Source organism: Vicia villosa, linkage group LG6 (genome assembly GCF_029867415.1).
Source record: "Vicia villosa cultivar HV-30 ecotype Madison, WI linkage group LG6, Vvil1.0, whole genome shotgun sequence".
Classification (NCBI taxonomy): domain Eukaryota; kingdom Viridiplantae; phylum Streptophyta; class Magnoliopsida; order Fabales; family Fabaceae; genus Vicia; species Vicia villosa.
The window spans coordinates 160,418,128-160,440,373 of NC_081185.1; the positions used below are offsets into that span (position 1 = coordinate 160,418,128).

A 22,246-nucleotide genomic window follows, 5' to 3' on the forward strand; every position below is an offset into this window, starting at 1 on the left:
CTCCACAAAACTCCATTCAAACAAAATATATGAAAACCTTTATTTCAAAGATCAATAAATTTTGACTTAAGATAACATTTTATTCCTCCTAAATATCGGTGAATGACTAACATCACATGATTCTTTCAAGTTCAATGTTTGTATACGTGAAGGAGGGGCCCATATCACCTTTCTAGCAAGTTCGGCTAAAAGTCCTTTTTTATCCCACTTGCCCCACAGGCCACAACCTTTGAAAGAAAAAAAAAAAGAAGAAATATCTCTCTTTGTCTTTTTCCTCAATTCATTTTGATAGGATTCACCAAGATTTTTTTTTGATATAATAAACATAAAAATACAAAAATGATCAGTTTCTAACTAAAAGTCAAAGTATTTTCCTTTACATCCAATAATATTTAGATGAAATGATAAAAGCAGTTACACAGTACTGTAGTAACTGAAATTCACCATTTTAAAAAAACAAGTGAAAAATTACAGATTTCAATTTAGGACTTTTATTTCTAATATTTCTGCTTAACTATCAACTGAGTTAATTTAATAGAATTTTATTTCTGACATATCTGCGAAATTATCAACTGAGTTGGTTTAACAGATCAGTTATGCACAAGAATTGTATTTTCTTTTTGTGTTAAATTAGTAACCACAAAAAGTGAATTGAATTATCCTGAAATGCAACTAACAAGTCCTTGTTCTCCAAGTAACAAGTCACATGCCAAATTCTTCTTTGCCACTCTCTCCAAACCATATCTCAATTTCCACACCTAACATTTTCTCATCTTTATCTCTCTTTCTCTCTCTCTCACACACTCTCTCACAGTAACAACCTATCAACTATGGCTGATTCTCCCACAAACCGCAACCCTTCACACAAACCAAAACGACCCTGTGATTATTGCAGCAATTCAACCGCAGTTCTCTACTGCAGAGCCGATTCCGCCAAGCTCTGTTTCTCTTGCGACCGTGAAGTCCACTCAACAAACCAGCTTTTCTCAAAGCACACACGCTCCTTAATCTGTGACTCCTGCGATGATTCACCTGCTACAATTCTCTGTTCAACGGAATCCTCTGTTTTCTGTCAGAATTGTGATTGGGAAAATCATAATCTGTCTCTTTCTTCTCCGCATGAAAGAAGGCCTCTTGAGGGTTTCACTGGGTGTCCTTCGGTGAGTGAGCTGTTGGCGATTGTTGGGTTGCAGGATATTGGGAAAAAATCGTTGGTTTTGGATCAGGATAGTTTTGGAGATGGGTTTTTAGGGTATGAGATGGAAGGGGTTTCGGATTTGTTTGTTTGGGATGCTCCGAGTTTTGTTAGTCTTGATGATCTTATTTCTTCTTCTCCTTCTTCGCATAATTATAGTGCTATGGAGGTTCCTCCTTTGCCAAAGGTATAATCTTTTTCTTTGTGTGTGTTCGTTTATGTTTTGCCCTTTATTTTGATTGTTTTATAGTCAAAAGAGCATATGGAATTTAAGTGTATGATGTTTTGATTTTATCTATAAGAAAGAAAAATCATTAAGAAAGATCCTGAGATTAACAATTTGGATAGATGCATGGTTCTGAATAAAACAATTTGACGGAAGATGATCCATGTAGCAGACTGCACTTAGTGGGAAAAGGTTTGATTGTTGTTGTAGTATTGTTTTGATTTTAACTCTCCGGTTTCTTTTTAGGGAAATTACCCTACTAATCCGGATTTTGACTAGAAGGTAAGTAAAGTCGGGTCAATGGAGGTTCCAGGAAGGAACTGAACATGATTGCTCACTTGAGTTCAATTCAACTATTTGATTAAATTATGTGTGTATTGCTACAATTTTGACATGTTCGGGTCATTGAAACAGAATCGTAAGGCTGCTTGTGGGAGACAGAAAGAAGAGATTTTAAGTCAGCTTCGTGAGATGACGAAGTCTGAGCCCTTGGATTATGAAGAGTATATGCCATCAAGGAGTTTATCTACAGATTTTGAACACGACACTAAGACTGACATCGCTCCTAGAAATGAGGTATAGCTTCTATGTCATTCGACGTATCCACGTTCTATTATCGTTCCTAGTTGATTGATTGAAAATACTTCTTAATAGTTATCAAGTTTAGTAATATAATCTTATCTATTGACTGTGTATTCCAGTGGCTCAAAGAAAGCAGCGAACCTACGTATCAAGTTGTACCTGTTGATACGTCAATCAAAGCTCAAACCGAAGAAATTCCAGTTAAACATTCTGCATCTTCTGTCGGGGAGCCGCTTACCCACATGACACCTTCAGAATCTTTTAAGTCTGAAACGTCAACTACTCTTAAAGCTCTTCCTCCTCCATATGAATTAGCAAGTCAAGAAAGAGATTCTGCATTGTTGCGGTACAAGCAGAAGAAGAAAACAAGAAGGTATGTGAACACGGATATATGAGTATGTTCTTTTATATAAATTCACAACCGACCCACCTTTATATACTAAATTAACATTTTTGCATGGAAAACAACAGATACGACAAGCATATAAGGTATGAATCACGAAAAGTTCGGGCGGAGACCAGAACACGAGTTAAGGGCCGATTTGCTAAAATAGAGCACTGAAATCATGGTATAGGCAGCCTGCTACAACAACGTAGCTAAAACTCTTGGCTCATGTCACATAAATCATGATAACATGTCTCTTGTATAGTGAACTTATTTAAATTTTGCATGTAATATAAGATGTATCGAATATCGATCTTTGGATCCCAAGCTTTTGAAGTTATGCAATATCAAAGTAGTATTATTACTATCAGATTTGTTCTGATATAGAAAAACACAGTATCAGTTTTGTTTTTCTGTATTTTTGAATTTGAATTACCCTTGGGTTGGTGTTGGAAGAGGTTGAATAATGAAATCTTTGGAGGATATTCCTCCAGTAGTGGAAATGTCCCTTTTTGCATTGAATTGAGATGGTTGATGAATACTCATGCCTACCAAACATTACAGCGCAACCTTGATGTAAGCAAATTGATATATAAGCTGTTAACGTGTTTTATGATTTATTTAGTTAAGCAACTTTAGAAACTTATGCAGACCCTATTTGTAAATTTTAAGTATCAAACAAGATAAAGAAAAAAGGTGTTTAATGCTTGAAGCTATACTTGCAATAAACTGTCGGCAAACAAATCTACACAACTGCTAAATCACGTGTTGAAAAATGTGCTATCTTGAAACATCACATTAAAACGACATGAAATGTGTACAGAAGCACGCATTAGTTAGCCACCGAGATTTTCATTAGATATGCATGCAAAAGTTATGTGTGACCAAGTCAAATGAACCTTGGACTAAACTTCCATAGTTGATACTATCTAATGGTTGAGACATAATACTCTCATCCACTAGGATTAATCAAACTGTTAAGGTGGCTGAAAATGCTATAGAAAATCAAATTGTTGATAATGATTTGGATTCCATCAACCAAATTAATCTCACTCATTAAATTCAGCTAATGAAGAAAGTGATGATCTCTCAAACCATTTCATTAATTCAATAGTTGTCTTTCTGTCAATTTACTTGGTAGATAATCTTAAGCATATAATGAGGTCTTAACATGCTAGCTAGATACTTGGATACCTGATTAACCATTTGTATCATTAGAGTTGTTACGTCCTCTAAAGTGTAAATTATTTTAATGATTGGTCAATAATATGTTTATTGGGATACTTAGGCCCCTACCCTTCCAACTCCAAGTTAGGATTTCATTAGAAGGATGAGAAAGAGTCTATAAAAAAAATGATTTGAAAAGATATTTTAGGGAAAGGTCTATATTTTGAAATACATTTTGAGATTTTAAAAAATTGAAAGGACATCATGATAAGTACTTAACCATTTTTAATTTTTTATTACTTTTTTAATTTTAAAAATAAAAATAAGTCCTTCCATTCAAAATCTCTCCTCCCAAAGACACTCTACAAAATTGAGCGAGACAGGTTTCCAATTCATCATGGTGATTTTTTTTTAATCAAATTCAATTAAAATTATTAAAAAATATAAAAAATGATTTAATTATTTAAAATAATATTTAAATATTTCTTTGGTCTATACAAAAATATACTTTCTCTGTTTCTTTATAAGTTTTTAATTTGAATTATGTTAGAACATACAAATCAAATTAAGGTTTATCAATCGAGAAAATGAACAATTGAAGAAGATGAAGATTAAAGAAATTGAAAGAAAATAAGAGAGAGAGAGAGAGAGTAATTGAGGGTGAGTGGACAAATTTGCATTAACAACAATTAGGAGTAGTGAGCCTCATTTATAGTACAATGTTACAAATGGTTGGGAACTAAAATAACAGCCAAAATAGAAAATAAAAAAAAGTTAAGCTTCAGTGTAACCGGTTATGGCAAACAGCGTAACCGGTTACGCCACCACAACTGCGCTACTGCTTTTGTTATCGGGCCTGTGACCGGTTATGGCAAACAGCGTAACCGTTTACGCCACCACAACTGTGCTACTGCTTATGTTATCGGGCCTATAACCGGTTACGGTAACCGGTTACGCCAACTGAAGTGCCAAAAACAGTAGTTTCAACACACCACCTCACTTCAGTTGGTCCAAGTCAAGCATGCTCAAATTCATCTTCAACCTCTTGAACACTTTATTTGTCACCCCTTTGGTCAACAAATCAGCCACTTAGTCTTCGCTTTGACAATATCCCAATCGTAACTTCCCATCGCTCACTAACTCCCTCAAATAATGAAACCACATCTCTATATGCTTTCTCCTTCCATGTGCAATCGGATTCTTCACAAGATTAATTGCAGAAACATTATCAACAAGGAGTGTAATAGCCTTACCCTCATTGCTACTAAACTCCTTCAATAGATTCATAAGCCACATGGCTTGGCAAGCACACAACGACGCCGCAATATACTCGGCCTCACAAGATGAGAGTGCTACCACCGGTTCCTTTTTCGAACATCAAGAAATTGGTGTTCTACCAAACATAAAGATGTATCCAACTATTGACTTTCTATCATCTTTATCACCACACCAATTGGAATCGGTGAAACCAAGTAAATCACACTTTCGGCCTGTATCTGATGCCGGAAAGAGAATTCCACAACCAAGAGTTCCTTTAACATATCTAAGGATCCTCTTGACAGCTGCCATATGAGACACCTTAGGTCTCTCCATGAATTTACTCGCAATACTGACGCTAAATGCTAAGTCCGGTTGCGTATTGCACAAATACCGCAATGGTCCAATCAATCTCTGATATTGAGTTGGATCAACATCTTGCTCATCCTCACTCTTGGACAGCTGTAGCCTTGCCTCACATGGTGTAATGGCAACATTACAATGCTCCATTTTACACCTCTTCAAGATCTCAAGTGCATACTTCCTTTGGTGCATGAGCAGTCCCATTTTTTTATCTTTGGAACTCTATGCCAAGGAAGTATCTCATGATATCAAGGTCAGTCATCTCAAACTCATTCATGAGTTCCTTCTTGAACCTTGAGATAATCTTCTCACAGATGCTGGTAATCAAGAGATCATCCACATATAAGCAAAAAATAATCACATCATCATTAGTGTCCGATCTCACATAAACACCATGTTCGGACACACACCGCTTGAAACTAATATCAACAAGAAAGCCATCTATGCGTTTGTTCCAAGCTCTTGGAGCTTGTTTTAAACCATATAAAGCTTTATGCAACTTGTAGTATCGCATCTCTTGATTCTTCACTACAAATCCAGGGGCTTCCCAACATAAACCTCCTCATCAAGTGGACCATTCAAAAACGCAGCTTTGACGTCCACTTGATAAACGCTCCAATTGTTGTTGTACGTAATACCAACAACCAACCGGATGGTCTCAAGCATAGCCACATGTAGAAACACCTCTTCAAAGTCTATTCCTTCATGTTGCAAGAACCCTTTCGCTACCAATCGAGCCTTATACTTGATTATTACGCCTTTTGGGTTTGCTTTCACTTTGTACACTCAATGCACACCAACCAGTTTCTTACCATGAGGTAGATCAACCAACTCCCAGGTGCCATTCTTCTCAATTGATTCCAGCTCCTCTTTCATTGCACAAATCCATTTTGGATCACTTAGAGCCTCCTCCGTGTTCACCGGTTCGAATTCGGCCATAAGCGCAAAATGGACGAAATCACCTTCATTATTGACCTCGTTATCTTGGAATCTTTTGCACTCTTGGAGTCTCAAAGGTAACACCCTTTGCCTTGTTGATCTTCTATGATTTTCCTCAGTTTAAACATCATCCGGGGGCTGTGGAACAAGTTCGGGACTGACTAGATCATCAAAAAACAGTGCTGCTGGAAGTTCACTCTACTGTAATCAGTTATTGTAACCGGTTACAGCCTGTTCTGCTGCATTCATGCTCTGTTTTTCCTGCATGTAACCGGTTACGCCAGATTGCACTGGCTAGCCGTAACTAGTTACACTGTTGCTGCTGCTATTTTTTTCAAAAATAACATCTCGACTGATGAGAATCTTCCGATTTCTCGCATCAAACAACTTTAAACCACCTGTAGAATGATATCCAACGAAAATCATTTCCTCTCCCTTGTCGTCCAACTTCTTTCTAAGCTGACCTGACACATGTCTATAAGCCACCGAACCGAAAACTCGCAAATGACATAGATTCGGTTTGAATCCACACCAAACCTCTTCTGGTGTAAGCTTCTTAAGCTTCTTCGTAGGATATCGATTCAACAAGTACGTGGTTGTAGAGACCGCTTCTTGCCATAGTTTCTTCGGTAGATTTTTACCGCTTAGCATGCTTCGAACCATGCTCATAATTGAGCGATTTTTTCTCTTGGCAATACCATTTTATTGTGGCAAATAGGGTGGTACAACCTCATGCACTATACCCTCATCATCATAATACTTCTCAAATGCAACTGAGGTATACTCACCTCCACCATCCGTTTTGAGAATCTTCAACTTGTGACCACATTGCCTCTCCTCCATGGACTTAAACCTCTTGAATACATCAAACACATCATCCTTTCTCTTGATGATATAAGTCCACAACTTCATACTAAAATCTTCAATGAACGTGACAAAATATCTATTGCCACCAAATGTGTCTACTTGCATAGGCCTATAAACGTCAGAGTACACCACCTCAAGACGTGCTTTGGTCCTATGACCCGCATCTTTGCTAAAACTCCTTTTGTGTTGCTTTCCCTTTACACATTCCTCACACAGCTCAGCTGGAATATTGATGTGTGGCAGCCCGGTAACCATACCATCTTGTTGCAACACTTTGAGATCACAAAAATTCAAGTGACTGAGACGATAGTGCCATAACCACTCCTCTCTACTTGCAGCTGTAGCTAAACACCTATGCTCCAATACTTTCAGCTCAACTTTGAAAGTCCTATTGGAAGCTGTAATACGGTGAAATGACTTTTAATCGAAATGTGCGGATAGCAAGAGTCGCCACCGACTTTTATTTTATCCAATTAGAAAGGCTAAAAGAACAGAAAAAGACCTTTTGAAAAGATTTTAAGTTCGGGGGGTAAGTTATACAAAGGGAAGGTGTAAGGCACGCTTTGCATCCATGGTTTTCCATGGGCTCTTAATTTCTTAGCTCACTCTTGTATTGTTTGAAATGTTTGAAAATGAGGTGTGAAAAGTAAAAACTTTGAAGAAGAACTTTAGCTTGTAACTAAGCGTAGTCTTTTGAAAAGTATTTGAAAATTAGTGGAAAAAAAAAGAGTTTGAATTTGATTTTGAATTTGAAATAGAGCAAGCAATTAATAGCAACTACCCTAAGTTTGAAAAATTGTTCTTTTAACTTTTCGGGCGAAAGGATCTATCCATACCATGAGAGGGCAGGAAGTCTTTCAATTAGATGTTAAGGGTCATCGAGGTTTATCGTGCCATAAAGAGTGTAGGTAGTCTAAGGGAAGGACAGAATAGTCATTAATCTTTTTAGGCATCATGCGAGGATACCTTAGCAATAGGACAATCATCTTTATTTTTCCGAGGCAGCATCGAGGGACTAGATGATTTTTATTCTTTAAGGCAACCTTGCTTTAGGTATCCTCGGAATCGAGGGACTTGACTATTTAGTATACTTAGAGGCAACAAGGCAACAGTAATAAGGCAACCAGGCAACCAGAGGGATTACCCTAAAGGTGTGTGGGTGCACAATCATGTGGTTAACTTCAGATATTGTTATCTTGTAATTAGTGATCTAATTTAGTTCAAGGCTTGCACTCCCTAAGATTACTAACCACGCAAATTAAAATAAAATAAAGGCAGAAAATAAAATTTCCTATGCTATTACAATAAACACCTGCGGGGGCGGGGGAAATTAAAAGGAGGAAAATATAAGAGGGATCAATAATTAGTTTTAGACATCCTTGAACGCTTTGATCTTCCTCGAACTCGAACCCTCGATCGACCTGAAAATTAAAAGAAAAATAATAGGGAGGACAGTGATTAGTAATCATTAGCCAAAAATTAATTAGCCAAAAATTTAACTATTACCCTAAAATAATTACTAGCTTAAAAATCTTAACTAATTATTTAACCTAATTAATTTAATAATAAAATTAATCCTAATTAATTTAAAATTATCAACTTAAATTAATTAAAATTACATTTATAAAAAAGGAGGTTGAAATTCAAAAGAATTAATAAAAAAACAGCAAAAGTAATAAAGAAAAGATTTATGTAATAATAAGAAAAATTAAGGGAACTTAGCTTTTTTGATCTGGAGGCGCGTTGGCTGAAAGATTTTGATTAACCCTGAAAATTGGGCACAAAGAAGAAAAATGTGTTAGTGCATTAAAATTCCCAACAATTATAACGTGGCAGATTAAAAATTAAAACAGAGATCGAGGCAAAAAGGGTAAGGCAAAAACAAACCCTGAAAGGGCCAAAAGTTGTCCAGGGTTAACGGGCAACACCTACCAACAAACCTAAGGATAACCTAAAGATACCAGGGTTTATAAATGTATCGAAGTTAACAAAAAAACTAATTGATTAAAGTATATACAAAAATAATATCTTTTATGGTTTAAAAACAATTGTTGATAATATCGTGGAAAAATCGAGTTTTCGATAAAAAAAATAATTATAATTTAATATAAAATAACTTTAAAATAGATAAAGATATAGCTAATGGTAATTATAATAGAAAAGGAGAATTAAGAAAATCAAATAAGAGCATTTATGTAAAAATAAAAAGAAAAGTTAAGAAACTTAGCTTCAATCCGGTGTATATGCCTTTTGGATGCCCATGGTGTTCCTTCAACCTGGTATGCGTTGGATCGGAATTTGGGAGGATCAAATGGCTGCAACGTAAGAGTATACCATGCGCTTGCGTTTGAGTGCATGCACGAAATCCTGTGGGAACAAAGATGTAAAATAAATCGTCTGGGCTGGGTATCGAACCCAGGTCTTGAACACCACATTAATGGTTCCTTTACCAACTGAGCCAATACATTAATTCGTTTATATAATACCACCAAACAAATAAATATAAAAATAAGATTTTATTGGAATTCAAAAGGAAAGTCAAAAGTGGGCCCTGTGTATCCGTGGGCAGCCAATCGGAAGAGGAGAGATAGCGTTGAAGTTTTGACCGGCCAATTAATGTTACACACGCATGGAGAGAGGGACAAGTATGGCCAGCTGACGAACCAGAGAAGCCCACGTATCAGTCCAATTTTCAAACTTCCAAGTCATCGTCTTCTTCCTCTCTCCTTACGAAATTACCTGCGGAATCTCTTAGGCTTTTTGCTGCGGATTTTGCTTTGAGTTCATCCTCTTCAACCTGCAAATCTGAAACGCTGCACACGCCGTGAATAAACAAAAAAAGAAAGACCCTGTCCCCCTAATTTGGGGTCCCTGAATCCATTGGTGGCATCGCCTTGACCTGAATCCGACTGTATAATGAGATACGAATAGAAACAAAATTGTGCCCTAACCATGGAAAATAAGTATACCTGAGTAAAAACTCGTTAACGACGGTCCCAATAGACTCTAAACATGAGTATGAGTAGATACAAGTGTATAAAATTGATTAAAAAAAACCTGAATCAAAATCATGAAATTCAGACATGTTTGCAAACCGTGAATGATTAGCATGGCCCTTCATCACGTGTTCTGGGCTCGATTAAGGACTGGTATCAGCTCCTGGTATCCTCACGAGGCTAGTGTGATGCTTGGCAAGGCTTTAGAATGGCTGCAACTATGAGTACGAATTTCTTCAAATTTGTGTGAAGTTGGTGGCTCGAAAACCCTATCTCCTTGGCTGCCAAACCCCCCCCCCCCCCCCCCCCCCCCCTTTATGTTGAATAGTCTTCAGTATATATAGATGATAGAATTAGGTTAAAATCTTAAGGAAAGAATCAATGCTTGATTGAAAAAGAAATTGATTTTGATTCTTGCATGAAATCTTTCTAAATTTATCTCCAACCTATTTTCTACATATTTCCACGTGAATTTGGCCATATTGGATGAATTAGAATCTTAAAAAAATAATCACACAATTTTGAATGATTTAATTTGATTTAATTTTGAATTTACATGAATAAATTCAAAAAGTAAATAAAAAAATCATAACATGTTATGAAATTACTTTATGGTCCCTCCCAAGATGATTTTTAGATTGATTAAATATTGGGAGAATGATTCATAAAATCTCTCATTATTGAATCATGATTTTATTGATTTAAATTGAATTTAAATGAATAAATTCAAAGATAAATGGAGTAAAATCATAAAACAAATAATAATTGATTCATGGGCCTTTCACAAGCTTAAAGTCATGTGGTAAAGTCAAATCCATAGGCCCACTGCTAAAAGAAATCCAAATTCCTCACTTAGGGTTTCATGCATTTTCTTGAAAATCGACCAACTTGCGCAAGCCATAACTCATTCAATTTTTATTATATGGAGATGTTCTAGGACTTTTTGAAAAGCCCAAGATGTCTTCTACAAGCCACTTTGGAACATATTTTCCATTTGGAGATTTTATCTTGATGATATTCCTCCTGACAAAAAACTGCTTTTTTGCGATCTTCTAGAAGGACCTGTAATGTATTAGCTTATATCTCTTAAATGAAGCATTTTTAGCCTTGGCATGTGAGAGACAAAGTTGTAGAGAATTCCATTTCCTTCAAATTGAGCTTTGGATGGAAAATTTCTGATGCTCCATGTGAAAGTTATGGCTGGTCAAAATTTAGTTGACTTTCTCCTATGAAAACCCTAATTTAGAAACTTTTGGAATTGTTGATTTCTGATCTTTCCTTGATGAACCATGATCAAATCTTGATCAAATGGTGAATGATACTTCAATATGAGGATGTTGACAAAAAATCAGGAGTTTTGATTGTACTTTGACCACAGTTGACTTTTAGGTCAAACTAGTCGACTGTTGACTTTATGAGCAATTGAGTGACCACTCCTTTGAGTTGAGACTTGATACTTGTCATAGACGTAATGTGAAATATATTGAACCATATAGGATGCCTTGGAGCCCTTGATTCATTGATTTTCCTATGAACAAACAAAACCCTAGTTTCAGAGCCTTGTATAGGAGAGTGTGTCTTTGAGCTTTGTACCTTGATTTGAATTTGAATAGGAAGAATAAGATGGGCAAATTTTGGGGTATGACAGAAGCCATAGGAGCCTGTAGAGTCAACACACCACTAGCATCGACAACTCGCAAGATCTTATCTTCCAAACGTATATTGTAACCTTTCTCAAGTAATTGGCCAATACTCAAAAGATTACATTTAATACCCAAAATATATAACACATCTTGGTTCATATAATGTCCGAGTTATGTTGAGATTTTAGGCACGCCGTCCGCCATAGCTCGCCCCGCCAAAACCCGCCGCCCGCCATACCCCGCCCCGCCAAAACCCGTCGCTCCGTAAAAATCCATTATTTTTAAGTTAATTCTACTAATTCTAATTCTTGATGGTTTTATCTTACACATTTATTTGTGAATATATGCAATATTTTTAAGTAAAATTTGTTAAAAAATGTTTATAAAAAATTGTTCTAAAAACTATGTGAAATATCTAATTAAAATGTAAAAAATCTATTAAAAAAATGAAAAAAATAATAAATAAAAAATAAGCGGTCAAGCCCACCGCCCGCCAACCCGCAATCTTGGCGGGGCAGGTTAGATTTTTATTTCCATTTCAATTTACGGGTTTGCCTGCCCCAGTCTTTTTTTTACGGGCATATGATGTAACACCCGTATTTTTAAATTATTAGATAAATTGAATTTTGGTTAATTATTTAATTAAAATTTAGTTTATGAATATTTTTGAAAATAATGGAGTAAATGAATAAGAAGAGAATATTGTACTTTTGGGGGAATGAGGTGTAATTAGTGGGTGTATGGAGCAAGAGAAGAGTTGCGGATTGGCGGAGAGGCGGGAGAACAAGAGAAGAGTTTGGAGAAAAGATTTTATCGTAGAAGTGAGAAGAGCAAAGGAAGGAGGAAAAATCTCAAAGTTCAAGGATCAATTCAAGAACCTCCATCAAGGTAAGGGGATACTTTTCCTTTTAGTATCTCTTATGTGATCTTAAGTGATAGGTAAATTGATGTATGGTTTGATTCAATTAGATTTTGGGATTGTTAGGTTAGGGTGTTATAATTTAGATTGAACTGATGAAATTTTCATGAACTATTAGTTAATAATGAGTTTAATTGATGTTTGATGGTGTATGATTGAATGTATGATGATTGTGTGCATGTATCTGATGTCTGGAACCGATTTGGGATGATGGATGTGTGAAATCGCAGGTTTGTCGCAGACCTGAGATTCTGAGAAATCGCACGTCCGCTAAGCGGATCTAGGCTTGCTAAGCGGAGGCTGTGTGCGTCATTCAGGCTCGCTAAGCGGAGCTAGTCCGCTAAGCGGCGGTCCAAGGTAGTTCGCTACTGGAAATCGCGCTAGAGGGTCGCTCAGCGGACCCTGTTATACAAATTTTTTCTAAACTTTGAAAAACCATAAGTTTTGAACCGTGTATCCTTTCTTAGTGCCATTTTGGGCGTTGTAAAGGTAATTAAATATTTTATATGATGAAGATAAATATGGGCAGTGGCCCGACTTTATTATCTTTATTAAAACTCTATTTAATTACTTGGTGAGAATTAATCATTGTGTGCATATGAAATAGGTGTGACAATGTATTTGATGTGGCGATGAATTGGCTGTGATTATTATTATGATTGTGATGAATGCATGGATATTCGAATGATGTTGAAAACATGTACATACTTATTCGGTGATGTGGTGTTGAGATGAGTTGTTCATCGTGATCGGTGATATTCTTAAGTATGTTATGTGTGTTCATTCATTCATATGCATTCGATGATGGATCCTGATGATGTTTGGATCGATGGTGGACATAATTCCCATTGTGCGGAATTTGTGTCGGTGGGTTGTATTTCGATGAGGTGTAGATCGGTCAGGTGGATTAATTCCACGGTTTATTGGTACCACATGTATAGTGTCAGTTGAGTCATATGCATTTTGTCATAACATGATTGAATGTATTTCAGTGTTATGTGGTGTAATCTATTGTTGTATGAATTGATGAATAATAGTTGTGAATCTGAATATGCATGATTGGGTGAACGACATATTATGATGCTTGTTGCTTATGAATTGCATAATATTTACTAACTGAGAATGAGACTCACCCTTACATGTTGTCATTTTCAGATTGAGGATAGCGGCTTTACGACTTGGTGAGGATTAGCTCATGAGTCAGTGTGTCTAGTTTAACGTCAAGTGTCATACTCTGATATTGTAACACTGGGGACGCGAGTTTTGATCGTTTATTGTCTTATGACTTTATTGCTTTATTTTGAGTTTTGATGGATATAGTTTCGAAGGTGTTGGACTATTCCGTATAATTATTTTTCCGCTGTGTTAACATGAGTTACTATGAATTATGATGAAACTCCTTAGTGTTTGCATGACAATGACGTATGATGTTTGTTTTAAATTTTGAAATTGTGACACCCTTGTCCCATGTTACTCTGATATAATTATTTAAATTGCCGCGGGGCGGGGCAGGCCGCCCGCTTTGCCACCCCTACTTGCAGCTGCTGTCCAGCACCTCTGGTTTGCCTCCAAACTCCTTGGTAATCATCATTTAGAGCGTGGCTTCATCATCCACCTCTTGTCTTGCAACCTTGGCTTCATCCCCTTTAGATTCCCACTGTTTAGCACCACACTTTGCTTGAAAATGCCCAAGTTTCTTATATTTCCAACATTGTATTTTGCTCATATCTCTCAGTTTTCCACCTTTTGTGTTGCTCCGATCACCATTACCATTGGAGTTACTTCTCTTACCCTTTTGTCCCTTCGAATTTTGAGAACCACCACCACCTTGCTTCCCTTTCGAAGTCCATTTTCCTTTCGAACCTTTAATCTTTTCATTGAAATGAGCTTGTAAAGCTATCTCCGCCTTTGCCTTGTCGCTTCCTCTCTCGTCCTATCTTTGTTCATATGCCTTCAAAGAACTTTGAAGCTCATCCTTTATCAACGACGCAAGATCCTTCGAATTTTCAATAGCCACCACAATGTTGTCGAATCTTGACGTTAAAGAACGTAAGATTTTTGACACAACATTATGCTCTAATATAGTTTCTCCACACGACCTAAGTGCTTTTCGAGAAAGTCATATTTTCTAAGACAATATTTTCTTTATGACTATGCATATCAAAAGGAAATTCGGGGTACGTCCAAAGATATTGATGCACGACATACATAAAGTTAGGGGTGTTATAAGAGACACTTTTTACATCCGACCAAAGAAATCAATCACACATATAAAGTCACGGATGTTTTCCGAGACGCTTTGAACGTCCGACTAAGGTAATCGATCCCTTATATAAAGTCAGGGGTGATGTCGGAGACGCTTTGTATGTCTGGCTAAAGCAATCAATTCCCTAAATAAAGTTAGAGGTGTTGTCAGAGACGCTTTATACCTTTGGCTAAACCAATCAATCCCCCATATAAATTCAAGGGTGGTTTTAGAGACGATTTGTACTCCCTACTAAAGAAATGAATCCCCTACAAGCAATAACGACCCACCCTCATCTGGCAACTATCCACTCCAAATGCCATGGTGGGTTAGACATACATCTATCTCTAACTGGGTTTTCATCTGATACGGGAAATGAGAATCGATCCTTGTCCGGGAAATGAGAAAAGAAACCTCTATTTATAGGAAAAAGTGTGCCCAAAATAGAATTTGCAATCAATGAAATTTTCCTTTACCTAATTGATTAACATTTATTCTAATCGATTAGAATTTGAAAAATAACCGGTTGTAAGTACTTTAAAAGGAAAGGAAATATACTTAGTCGTTGTGCATCATTAAGGTATTGTCTAAATGGCTTAGGGCGTAAGTTTGAACTAATCTAATCGATTAGACCAAAGACCCAATCGATTACATATGTCAAAATTTTCCTTCAAGCTATTTCCTATGCTCCTAAGTCATTTGGTGCAACTCCAAGTATTTTTAAATATTTTTTCTCTTGATAAAAACATTTAAAAAAAGATTTTAGTGAATGTGTGCTTATAGTCTTATAATTTTACAAAAAACCTATTTTCTTACAAAAGTTCACCCACTTACTAAATCAGGAGATCAACTTCATTCCTACAAGCCCTTTGTGCGATACTATCTCTGTGTTGACACTGCTTGAGATCACTTAAGACTTTGGATACTTTCCATTTTGCTTGACTTCTTCAGATATTGCCACAAACCATAACACTTAGGTTTGCTTTGCGCTATTTGCTTTCTTCGGATGATCAAGTTCATCAAACCATAACATTTAAGTTTGCATCTTTAACTGTTGAAGCGTTGTGCTTGTTTCATCATTAGTTGTCTTTAGTTGTCATCATCAAAAGATGATGTCTTGATTAAAGGTCTGTTACCTGCAAACCAAGGTTCCACACTAGGTTCTTGGTCAGTCCAGTATTAAAACCAAGATAGGTTGAAGTTCAGCCCGAAATTAAAAGCTTCAAAGGTTCAGAATCAGTGCATTGTTAAAATCTCATAGGTTATTGGTTATCCTGTGTAAAACAAAGGTTTTGAGTTCAAAGGTTTAGGAACTTGAAGACTGATAAGTGCCAAATTGTAGTTGTTTTTGTATATAGTTTTGCGGCATTTATCGACTCCTTTTCCTCAGTTTGTGCGTGAATGCGTACATTTTCATTATATTTGTACATAACACATTTTATTTTATTTTTGATTCGTTTTATGTACCGTTTGGCCAATTTTCATTCGTTTTATAAGTATTGATGTGTATCGGAGCCTCGAGTAATAAAGTGTCGAAGGCACGACTTCGAATACGCAGTTTTGAAGCAATAAGGAGAAAATTATGCAGAATCTCGCTTAGCCAGAGTAGTAGCGCACTACCACTTTCAATAACAGAGGCATAATTGATTTTCTGTGCCCGCTTAGCTAGCTCAACCCGCTTAACGAGGAGCCCGCTTAGTCAGCTCACTACGCTTAGCCAGATCCCCTGTACCATCGTAAATATTTTAGATATTTTTGACAGCCCACTTAGCCAGCTCAGCACGTTTAGCGGGGTCTGTTGAATTTTGTTTTTGTATAAATAGATTTTTTCACATTTTTAGGGTATGTCTTTGGGGAGTTTTTGTCCCAATTTCATCATTTTCATTCTTAGGTTAAGATTAGCCTTAAAAACAACACTGGATCGTGCACTTGGATGATCGGTGGTGGATTACTCATCAATCGGAACAGACAACCCGTGAGATGTTTTGTTTATCTCTTCTCCTCTTTGTGTATTTTTCTTTTGTTGGTTTTTTATGTATATTTACTCTAAACATATGTATATTTATCATTCATGGCTTTGTATAAAACTTCTTTTACAAATCGTTAATGTTATCTTCCTTAATCTTTTTGCATTTATGTTTGGGATTTGTGTTGTTGTAGAGATATACCTTACTGATTCTGATTAGGGATAGATTTCTTTTAGTTTCTAGATTATATAGATGGATTTAGAGCTAACAATCACTTGTGTATCGAAGCTTAATGCTTCCGTGTTTGAGTTGTGCGTGAGAGATCGCCGACGCGAGAATATAGATCTTCTCGCAACTTTGCGTTAGAGAAAACCTCGGTTGTGATACGTCTCGTTGGTGCTTTAGAGATGAACACTGATGTGAGAGATACGTGATGGTAATGACGAGTATCGTAGATTGAGTGCAACTAATCGAAAGGTTTAAGTTTGTGACGGGTAATGTATATTCAAGCCTGATAAGTTATTCTCTCCGAAGAATGTATTTATTTTTATGTTCATATCTTTTTTACTTTTTATTCATTCAAACCCGAACTCAAAAACATAGAAATCGTCGAATGACATTCTAAACAGATCATTCTCTGTGGACACGATAATTTTCGGAGTATTACTTTCAAATCTTTTGCTTGCCACTTTACTGCGTCAACAAAGACTAACCACTCCAAGATCTGTGTTTGTGGAAAGATGACTAACCGCTTCAATCCACCATTGAAAAATAAGATTGACCACTTCACTCCTAAGTTTATTCTAAAGAAAAGACGCAAACACCCATATCTATTGTCTTGTATTACTTGGTTAAAGATCAACCATCACTTCCTTGTATAAGAGGGTTCGCGAGTCTTTCCTACTAAAAGCTCTCAACATGTATTAAAAACTTTCAATATCAATTTTTAAGGATATAACTAAGTCGTTTCCGACTAAACCTACATAAACTTTGGTGTTCTTCTTTTTCCCTAATCTCATTTAATTTTTGCAATTTATTTTCTGCCTTATATTTTTCCGCTTATATTTTTTTCAAAATCCATACTAGATCCATACGCTACCTCAAGATCCATACTAGATCCATATTATGGACACTTATTCACCGTTGGATATTATTCAATGATTCTTCACATACCATACCAGAAAGCTAGAGAGGGAATCTCTATCCGCTATTCAAATATTAGGGATCCCATTTTATCCCAACTTATACCTTCATTTTATCAAATATACTTTATATTGCAAAAGCTCTCATGTTCTATCATTTATTATATATATCACATGTTGCATCATTTATTATATATTTCCATCAAACATTAATTCCTTTCAAGGTGGGGAGGTGAAGAAGGACACACATTAATGTTGGAGTTGTATCTTCTCCTTTTTTTAGGTAGCCTATAAGGCATTACTTCATTTGCACACTTTCAAAAATAAAAAATGACTTAACCATTATCACCATGCATGCATTCATAAACAAAGTGGCCATATATAGTGTACTCCTCTTAAATGATTAAACCTACCACCATGTATAGTAGGATACAATATTTACTACTATACTACAAACCAAAATCACTTAATAGAACCATAATACTAAATTACATATTAAATCTATATTTCATCAAACAACAACTTTAGTAACTAACAACAGTCTAAGAACACATTAACACTAATAATAGTATATTAATTATTGATCTAGTAAGATCTATAATAATGAAGTTTGAAAATAGAGAGAGCCACAAGCAAAAGAAACACAGATGAACCAATGATAGAGAGAACCAAAGCAGCAGTCATGTGACGACAATAGGCATCAAACACATTACACACTTTCATCCATTGCACGTGCGAGTTTCCTTTCTGCCCTAACACTCCCACTGCAGCAGCAGCTCCATTGGCTGAGAAGTGTAATGCAGAAACAACAAGATCTAGTACTGTTATCATCAACAGTATTGTCTTGTTCCCACTGTTTCTTGCAATGGTTGAAATCACCATTGTTGTTGCTGCATATGAACATCCTATAGCGTTTGTCACCAAGAAAAACCTAATATTACAGAAAAAAGTCACTTTTTGACTATAGAGAAAGACAAAAACAACACATGCTTTAGAAGAGAATGATGAATGATGAATGAACTTACACACTAGCAGACATGTATTTCCATTTAGCAGTAGCTTTGAACTGCAAATCAGCATAGGAAATAACCTTAGTTTCCTTATCAACAGCAACAATGATAGTAACAGTGAGAGTGAGCAAGAAACAAAGAACCCTAAGCAACAAATCATAAACACCACTCTTCTTAGTTGACATATTCTCTACAACCTTCACATCACTTTGAACTCCATCCACACTCCCCTTAGATTGACTTCCCATATTGTAGTAAGCAAGTACTCTTGAAGAGTTAAGTAATAAATATTTAAGTTTTGTTGTGTAACAAAAGATCAAGTATATATAGATACAAAGATATGTATAATATAACTGTGAGAAGGAAAGGGGAACAATGAGTGAATGAGAAAGGTGGGGAGGTTGGAAGTGCATTCAAGACAACGTGTACGAGCTATAGATTTATATTTAATGTCATAGACCATCTTTCTTCAACAATGTCTATGTGGAATCAGGTCCATCACCACTTTTTTTATTAACATTTTATTTTTCAAGTAATGTACAAGGCATTTGAAATTTAAAATATAGTGGTGCTCACAGCTCACTCCACTATATAGGGTTTGGATTTAAACCTACATAACATTTTCTATAGGATATAAAGTTGTTGGAAGATCTTAATGTTGGAGCATTTAATGTTAGAACGTTGCGGAAGTATGTGCTAAAGTCTAAATGTGGGAAGTAATTTGAAAAAACTATTTAAATTTTATTTGACAATTTTTACATATTTAGTGGAGGTAGTCTTTAAATTTTGCAATCAAAATAAGGGAGGTCAATAATTAATATCATAGACGCGTCGATTCAATTTGGTTAGGCTTGGATTTATGGCTTGATATTAATTTTGATTTTAAATTGTAGTTGTGGTTCTGAGTGTTTTTTTTTTAATAAGCAACTCTTGTATTAAAAGAAAGGAGCACTAGGGGTACTCCAACCCTTACAATAATAAAAAATCTACAACCATTAAATTTACAGGTTCACAAACACAGAAAAGGATTGTGAAACCATTCATAAAAATTACTCAAGATTCTATCCCTAGAGTCTATTGTCAACCACCACCAAGAAAACCAAATGATCATACCAAATAATTCATCAATATCGACGACCGCATTGTTGAAAACAATATCGTTGCGATGCTTCCAAATGGCCCAACAAATTGTTATCCAAACAGCTCCCGCCCTGCTCTTCGACATAGATCCAGACGATAACTCAATGCAATTGATCAAATGGGTGCAGCAGTCCAGGTTTGAAGGGACATCTAATTCCAGCCATCTATTAATCTTCCTCCATAACGGTTTCAAGCTAGCACAACTCAGCATTATGTGATTAAGGTCCTCCTCTTCCAATTGAAAGAAAGCACAAACAACATCATGTTGTTGTAATAATACCGCGCCTACGGAGAAGCTTTCTTGTAGGCAGCCTGTCCAACAAAAGCCTCCAGCCAAAGAATTTCAATTTAGAGGGGACAGTTGCCCCCCATATAAATCCCAGCCCCATCTTCCTATGTTCTTCCAACTCGACTCCTCTAATAGAAAGATTCAGAATATTGTAAAAGGATTTGACACTGTACCTTTTTGATTTGTCAAATGGCCAAATGATCACGTCGTCAGGATTTTGCTCATAAGGAACTATGTCATACAAAAGATCACCCAATTCTATCAGTTCAAAACAAGCTTCTCTCCCATATACTTCTTCGCCATCCTTAATTCTCCATCGCCGCCTTGTGATTGTGGTTATTGTAGTTGTTGTGATACACATTGCGACTATTGTAGCGTGAATTTTAATTGAGTGATGTTTGAAATACAATGTTAAAAAACAATTAATGTTTAAGATTTTTCATTACATCTGAAGTAAAATGTGGTTTTAATGCGGTTGGATGTGTGATCTTAAATCACACTGCAATTGCAGCTGATGCGGTTGCGGAGTGCAATTTAAGACCATAGTATTAATGTCACCACTCTCAAATTCCCTTCCACTTAGTTTGAGTAAACATCCACATCCAAAATCTCTCTCGTTTTTTCTTACTGTCTGCTTCCCTTGCGGTCAAATGATCTAGTTTGTTCGTTCATGGGGTAGAGCTGATTTTTTTTATATATAAATAGAGACTCTGAACCACTTCTCAAATCACACAAAATAACTTTTGATTTTATCTCTCTTCATTTTTTCCTTCACAAATTATTTATTGAGTTTTATCGCTTTCGCTTATTATTGTTTATTGAGTCTCCCTCACAAATTTCACACCTTGAATTAAGTTTTGAAATCGATTCGTAAATCTTTTTAGCATGCATAATATCTTTGGTTATATTTGAACTTGCTCATTTAGTCAAGTACATGAGTTTGTGGAATAAAGACTATGTGTGTTCAATTCAAGTGAAGTGCAAAGAAAAACTTTAAAATCATGAAAATTGAGTTTTGATGCATTTGATTCGAATCAATCATTTACTCACTCAATTTGATTTGAATCAAATCAAACAGAAGTGACCAAAACTTTTCAAAAACCATTTGAATCAAATCAGGTTTTACACATGTTTCGAATCAGACAATTTTGTGTCACCTCTATCCAAATTGATTTGAAACACATTTTGCGCATGATTCTAATCACGCATTTTTCTAGATTTTTTCAAAGTTCATTGGAGCAATTGATTCAAATCAATTATTGCACATGATTCGAATCACATGGCCTATAATTCGAATCAACTGCAAAATGGATCAAAAATCTAAATCTTGTTTATTCTATTCACTTGCTCACTTGATTCATTATATACATTAACTTTGATTCAAATCTAACCAATATTTTTCAATCTTTTGTATGCTTCATCTCAAGCACATATAAAAGCTTATGTCATCATTTTGTTCATGTAAGATTTTCATAATAATTTTGTAAATTTATGATAAAAATCAACCACCTCTTTTGAAACTTTTGCATTGGTACTCTATCATCTTCAACCTCTTTTCAATTTCATTTCTTAAACATGAATGATTGTTCATTGATTGAGGGTTATGTTGGCTTCAAACTAATTATTCTTGAAGATTGGATCAAAGCTTTTCAGGTTCTTGAAAGATTGGGGTTGTTGTCGTTGGTGCTGATAAATCTAGTGAAAAGAAGTTCTTCTCTCCAAAATTGCCTTAGTAGTGACTGTGTGGAAGGCTATGGATAAGACGAAGTTGTTTTTACATCTTTAGACAATTCACCGCTCAAGGAATCTTAAAATCAATGGGTTGATTGCTACACACGAAAGCTTGGAGCAGAATTGGTGATATTGGAAGTTTGGAAGCATTGATCGAGTAAAGATTGCACATAAGAGTTTGGT

General features: G+C 35.8%; 4 protein-coding genes across 5 annotated transcripts; 1 reads left to right on the forward strand and 3 right to left on the reverse strand.

Moving 5' to 3' along the window:
- The first annotated feature begins 681 nt into the window (after positions 1 to 681).
- On the forward strand, positions 682 to 2,910 carry LOC131610858 (zinc finger protein CONSTANS-LIKE 13). The gene is made up of 4 exons (XM_058882913.1): positions 682 to 1,382; positions 1,836 to 1,997; positions 2,123 to 2,376; positions 2,475 to 2,910. The coding sequence occupies exons 1-4, from the start codon at positions 831 to 833 to the stop codon at positions 2,563 to 2,565; spliced, it is 1,059 nt and encodes a 352-aa protein (XP_058738896.1). The 5' UTR covers positions 682 to 830; the 3' UTR covers positions 2,566 to 2,910.
- A 2,022-nt stretch (positions 2,911 to 4,932) lies between these two features.
- On the reverse strand, positions 4,933 to 5,379 carry LOC131615165 (uncharacterized mitochondrial protein AtMg00240-like). The gene has a single exon (XM_058886655.1). It carries the CDS (start codon positions 5,377 to 5,379, stop codon positions 4,933 to 4,935), a length of 447 nt encoding a protein of 148 aa, XP_058742638.1.
- Positions 5,380 to 18,256: 12,877 nt separating this feature from the next.
- LOC131613000 (CASP-like protein 1E1) lies at positions 18,257 to 19,319 on the reverse strand. Of its 2 annotated transcripts, XM_058884734.1 has the most exons (3): positions 19,101 to 19,319; positions 18,919 to 18,959; positions 18,257 to 18,824 (listed from the first exon to the last, which is right to left on the reverse strand). In XM_058884734.1, the coding sequence occupies exons 1-3, from the start codon at positions 19,314 to 19,316 to the stop codon at positions 18,479 to 18,481; spliced, it is 603 nt and encodes a 200-aa protein (XP_058740717.1). In that variant the 5' UTR covers positions 19,317 to 19,319; the 3' UTR covers positions 18,257 to 18,478. The 2 variants fall into 2 exon arrangements, with proteins under 2 accessions (XP_058740717.1, XP_058740716.1); XM_058884733.1 differs by having other exon boundaries at positions 18,919 to 19,314.
- Positions 19,320 to 20,303: 984 nt separating this feature from the next.
- Positions 20,304 to 20,693, reverse strand: LOC131615166 (uncharacterized). The gene has a single exon (XM_058886656.1). It carries the CDS (start codon positions 20,691 to 20,693, stop codon positions 20,304 to 20,306), a length of 390 nt encoding a protein of 129 aa, XP_058742639.1.
- Between the last annotated feature and the right edge of the window lie 1,553 nt (positions 20,694 to 22,246).

Excerpts from the sequence above, each read along its gene's own strand:
- LOC131610858 (XM_058882913.1), top strand. The coding sequence starts at position 831 with ATGGCTGATTCTCCCACAAACCGCAACCCTTCACACAAACCAAAACGA. Across the intron at positions 1,383-1,835 it reads AGGTTCCTCCTTTGCCAAAG|AATCGTAAGGCTGCTTGTGG; the intron begins GTATAATCTTTT and ends TCATTGAAACAG. Across the intron at positions 2,377-2,474 it reads CAGAAGAAGAAAACAAGAAG|ATACGACAAGCATATAAGGT; the intron begins GTATGTGAACAC and ends GGAAAACAACAG.
- LOC131615165 (XM_058886655.1), bottom strand. The coding sequence starts at position 5,379 with ATGGGACTGCTCATGCACCAAAGGAAGTATGCACTTGAGATCTTGAAG.
- LOC131613000 (XM_058884734.1), bottom strand. The coding sequence starts at position 19,316 with ATGCACTTCCAACCTCCCCACCTTTCTCATTCACTCATTGTTCCCCTT. Across the intron at positions 18,960-19,100 it reads GAGTTCAAAGTGATGTGAAG|TTCAAAGCTACTGCTAAATG; the intron begins GTTGTAGAGAAT and ends GCTGATTTGCAG. Across the intron at positions 18,825-18,918 it reads AAATACATGTCTGCTAGTGT|GTTTTTCTTGGTGACAAACG; the intron begins GTAAGTTCATTC and ends CTGTAATATTAG.
- LOC131615166 (XM_058886656.1), bottom strand. The coding sequence starts at position 20,693 with ATGTGTATCACAACAACTACAATAACCACAATCACAAGGCGGCGATGG.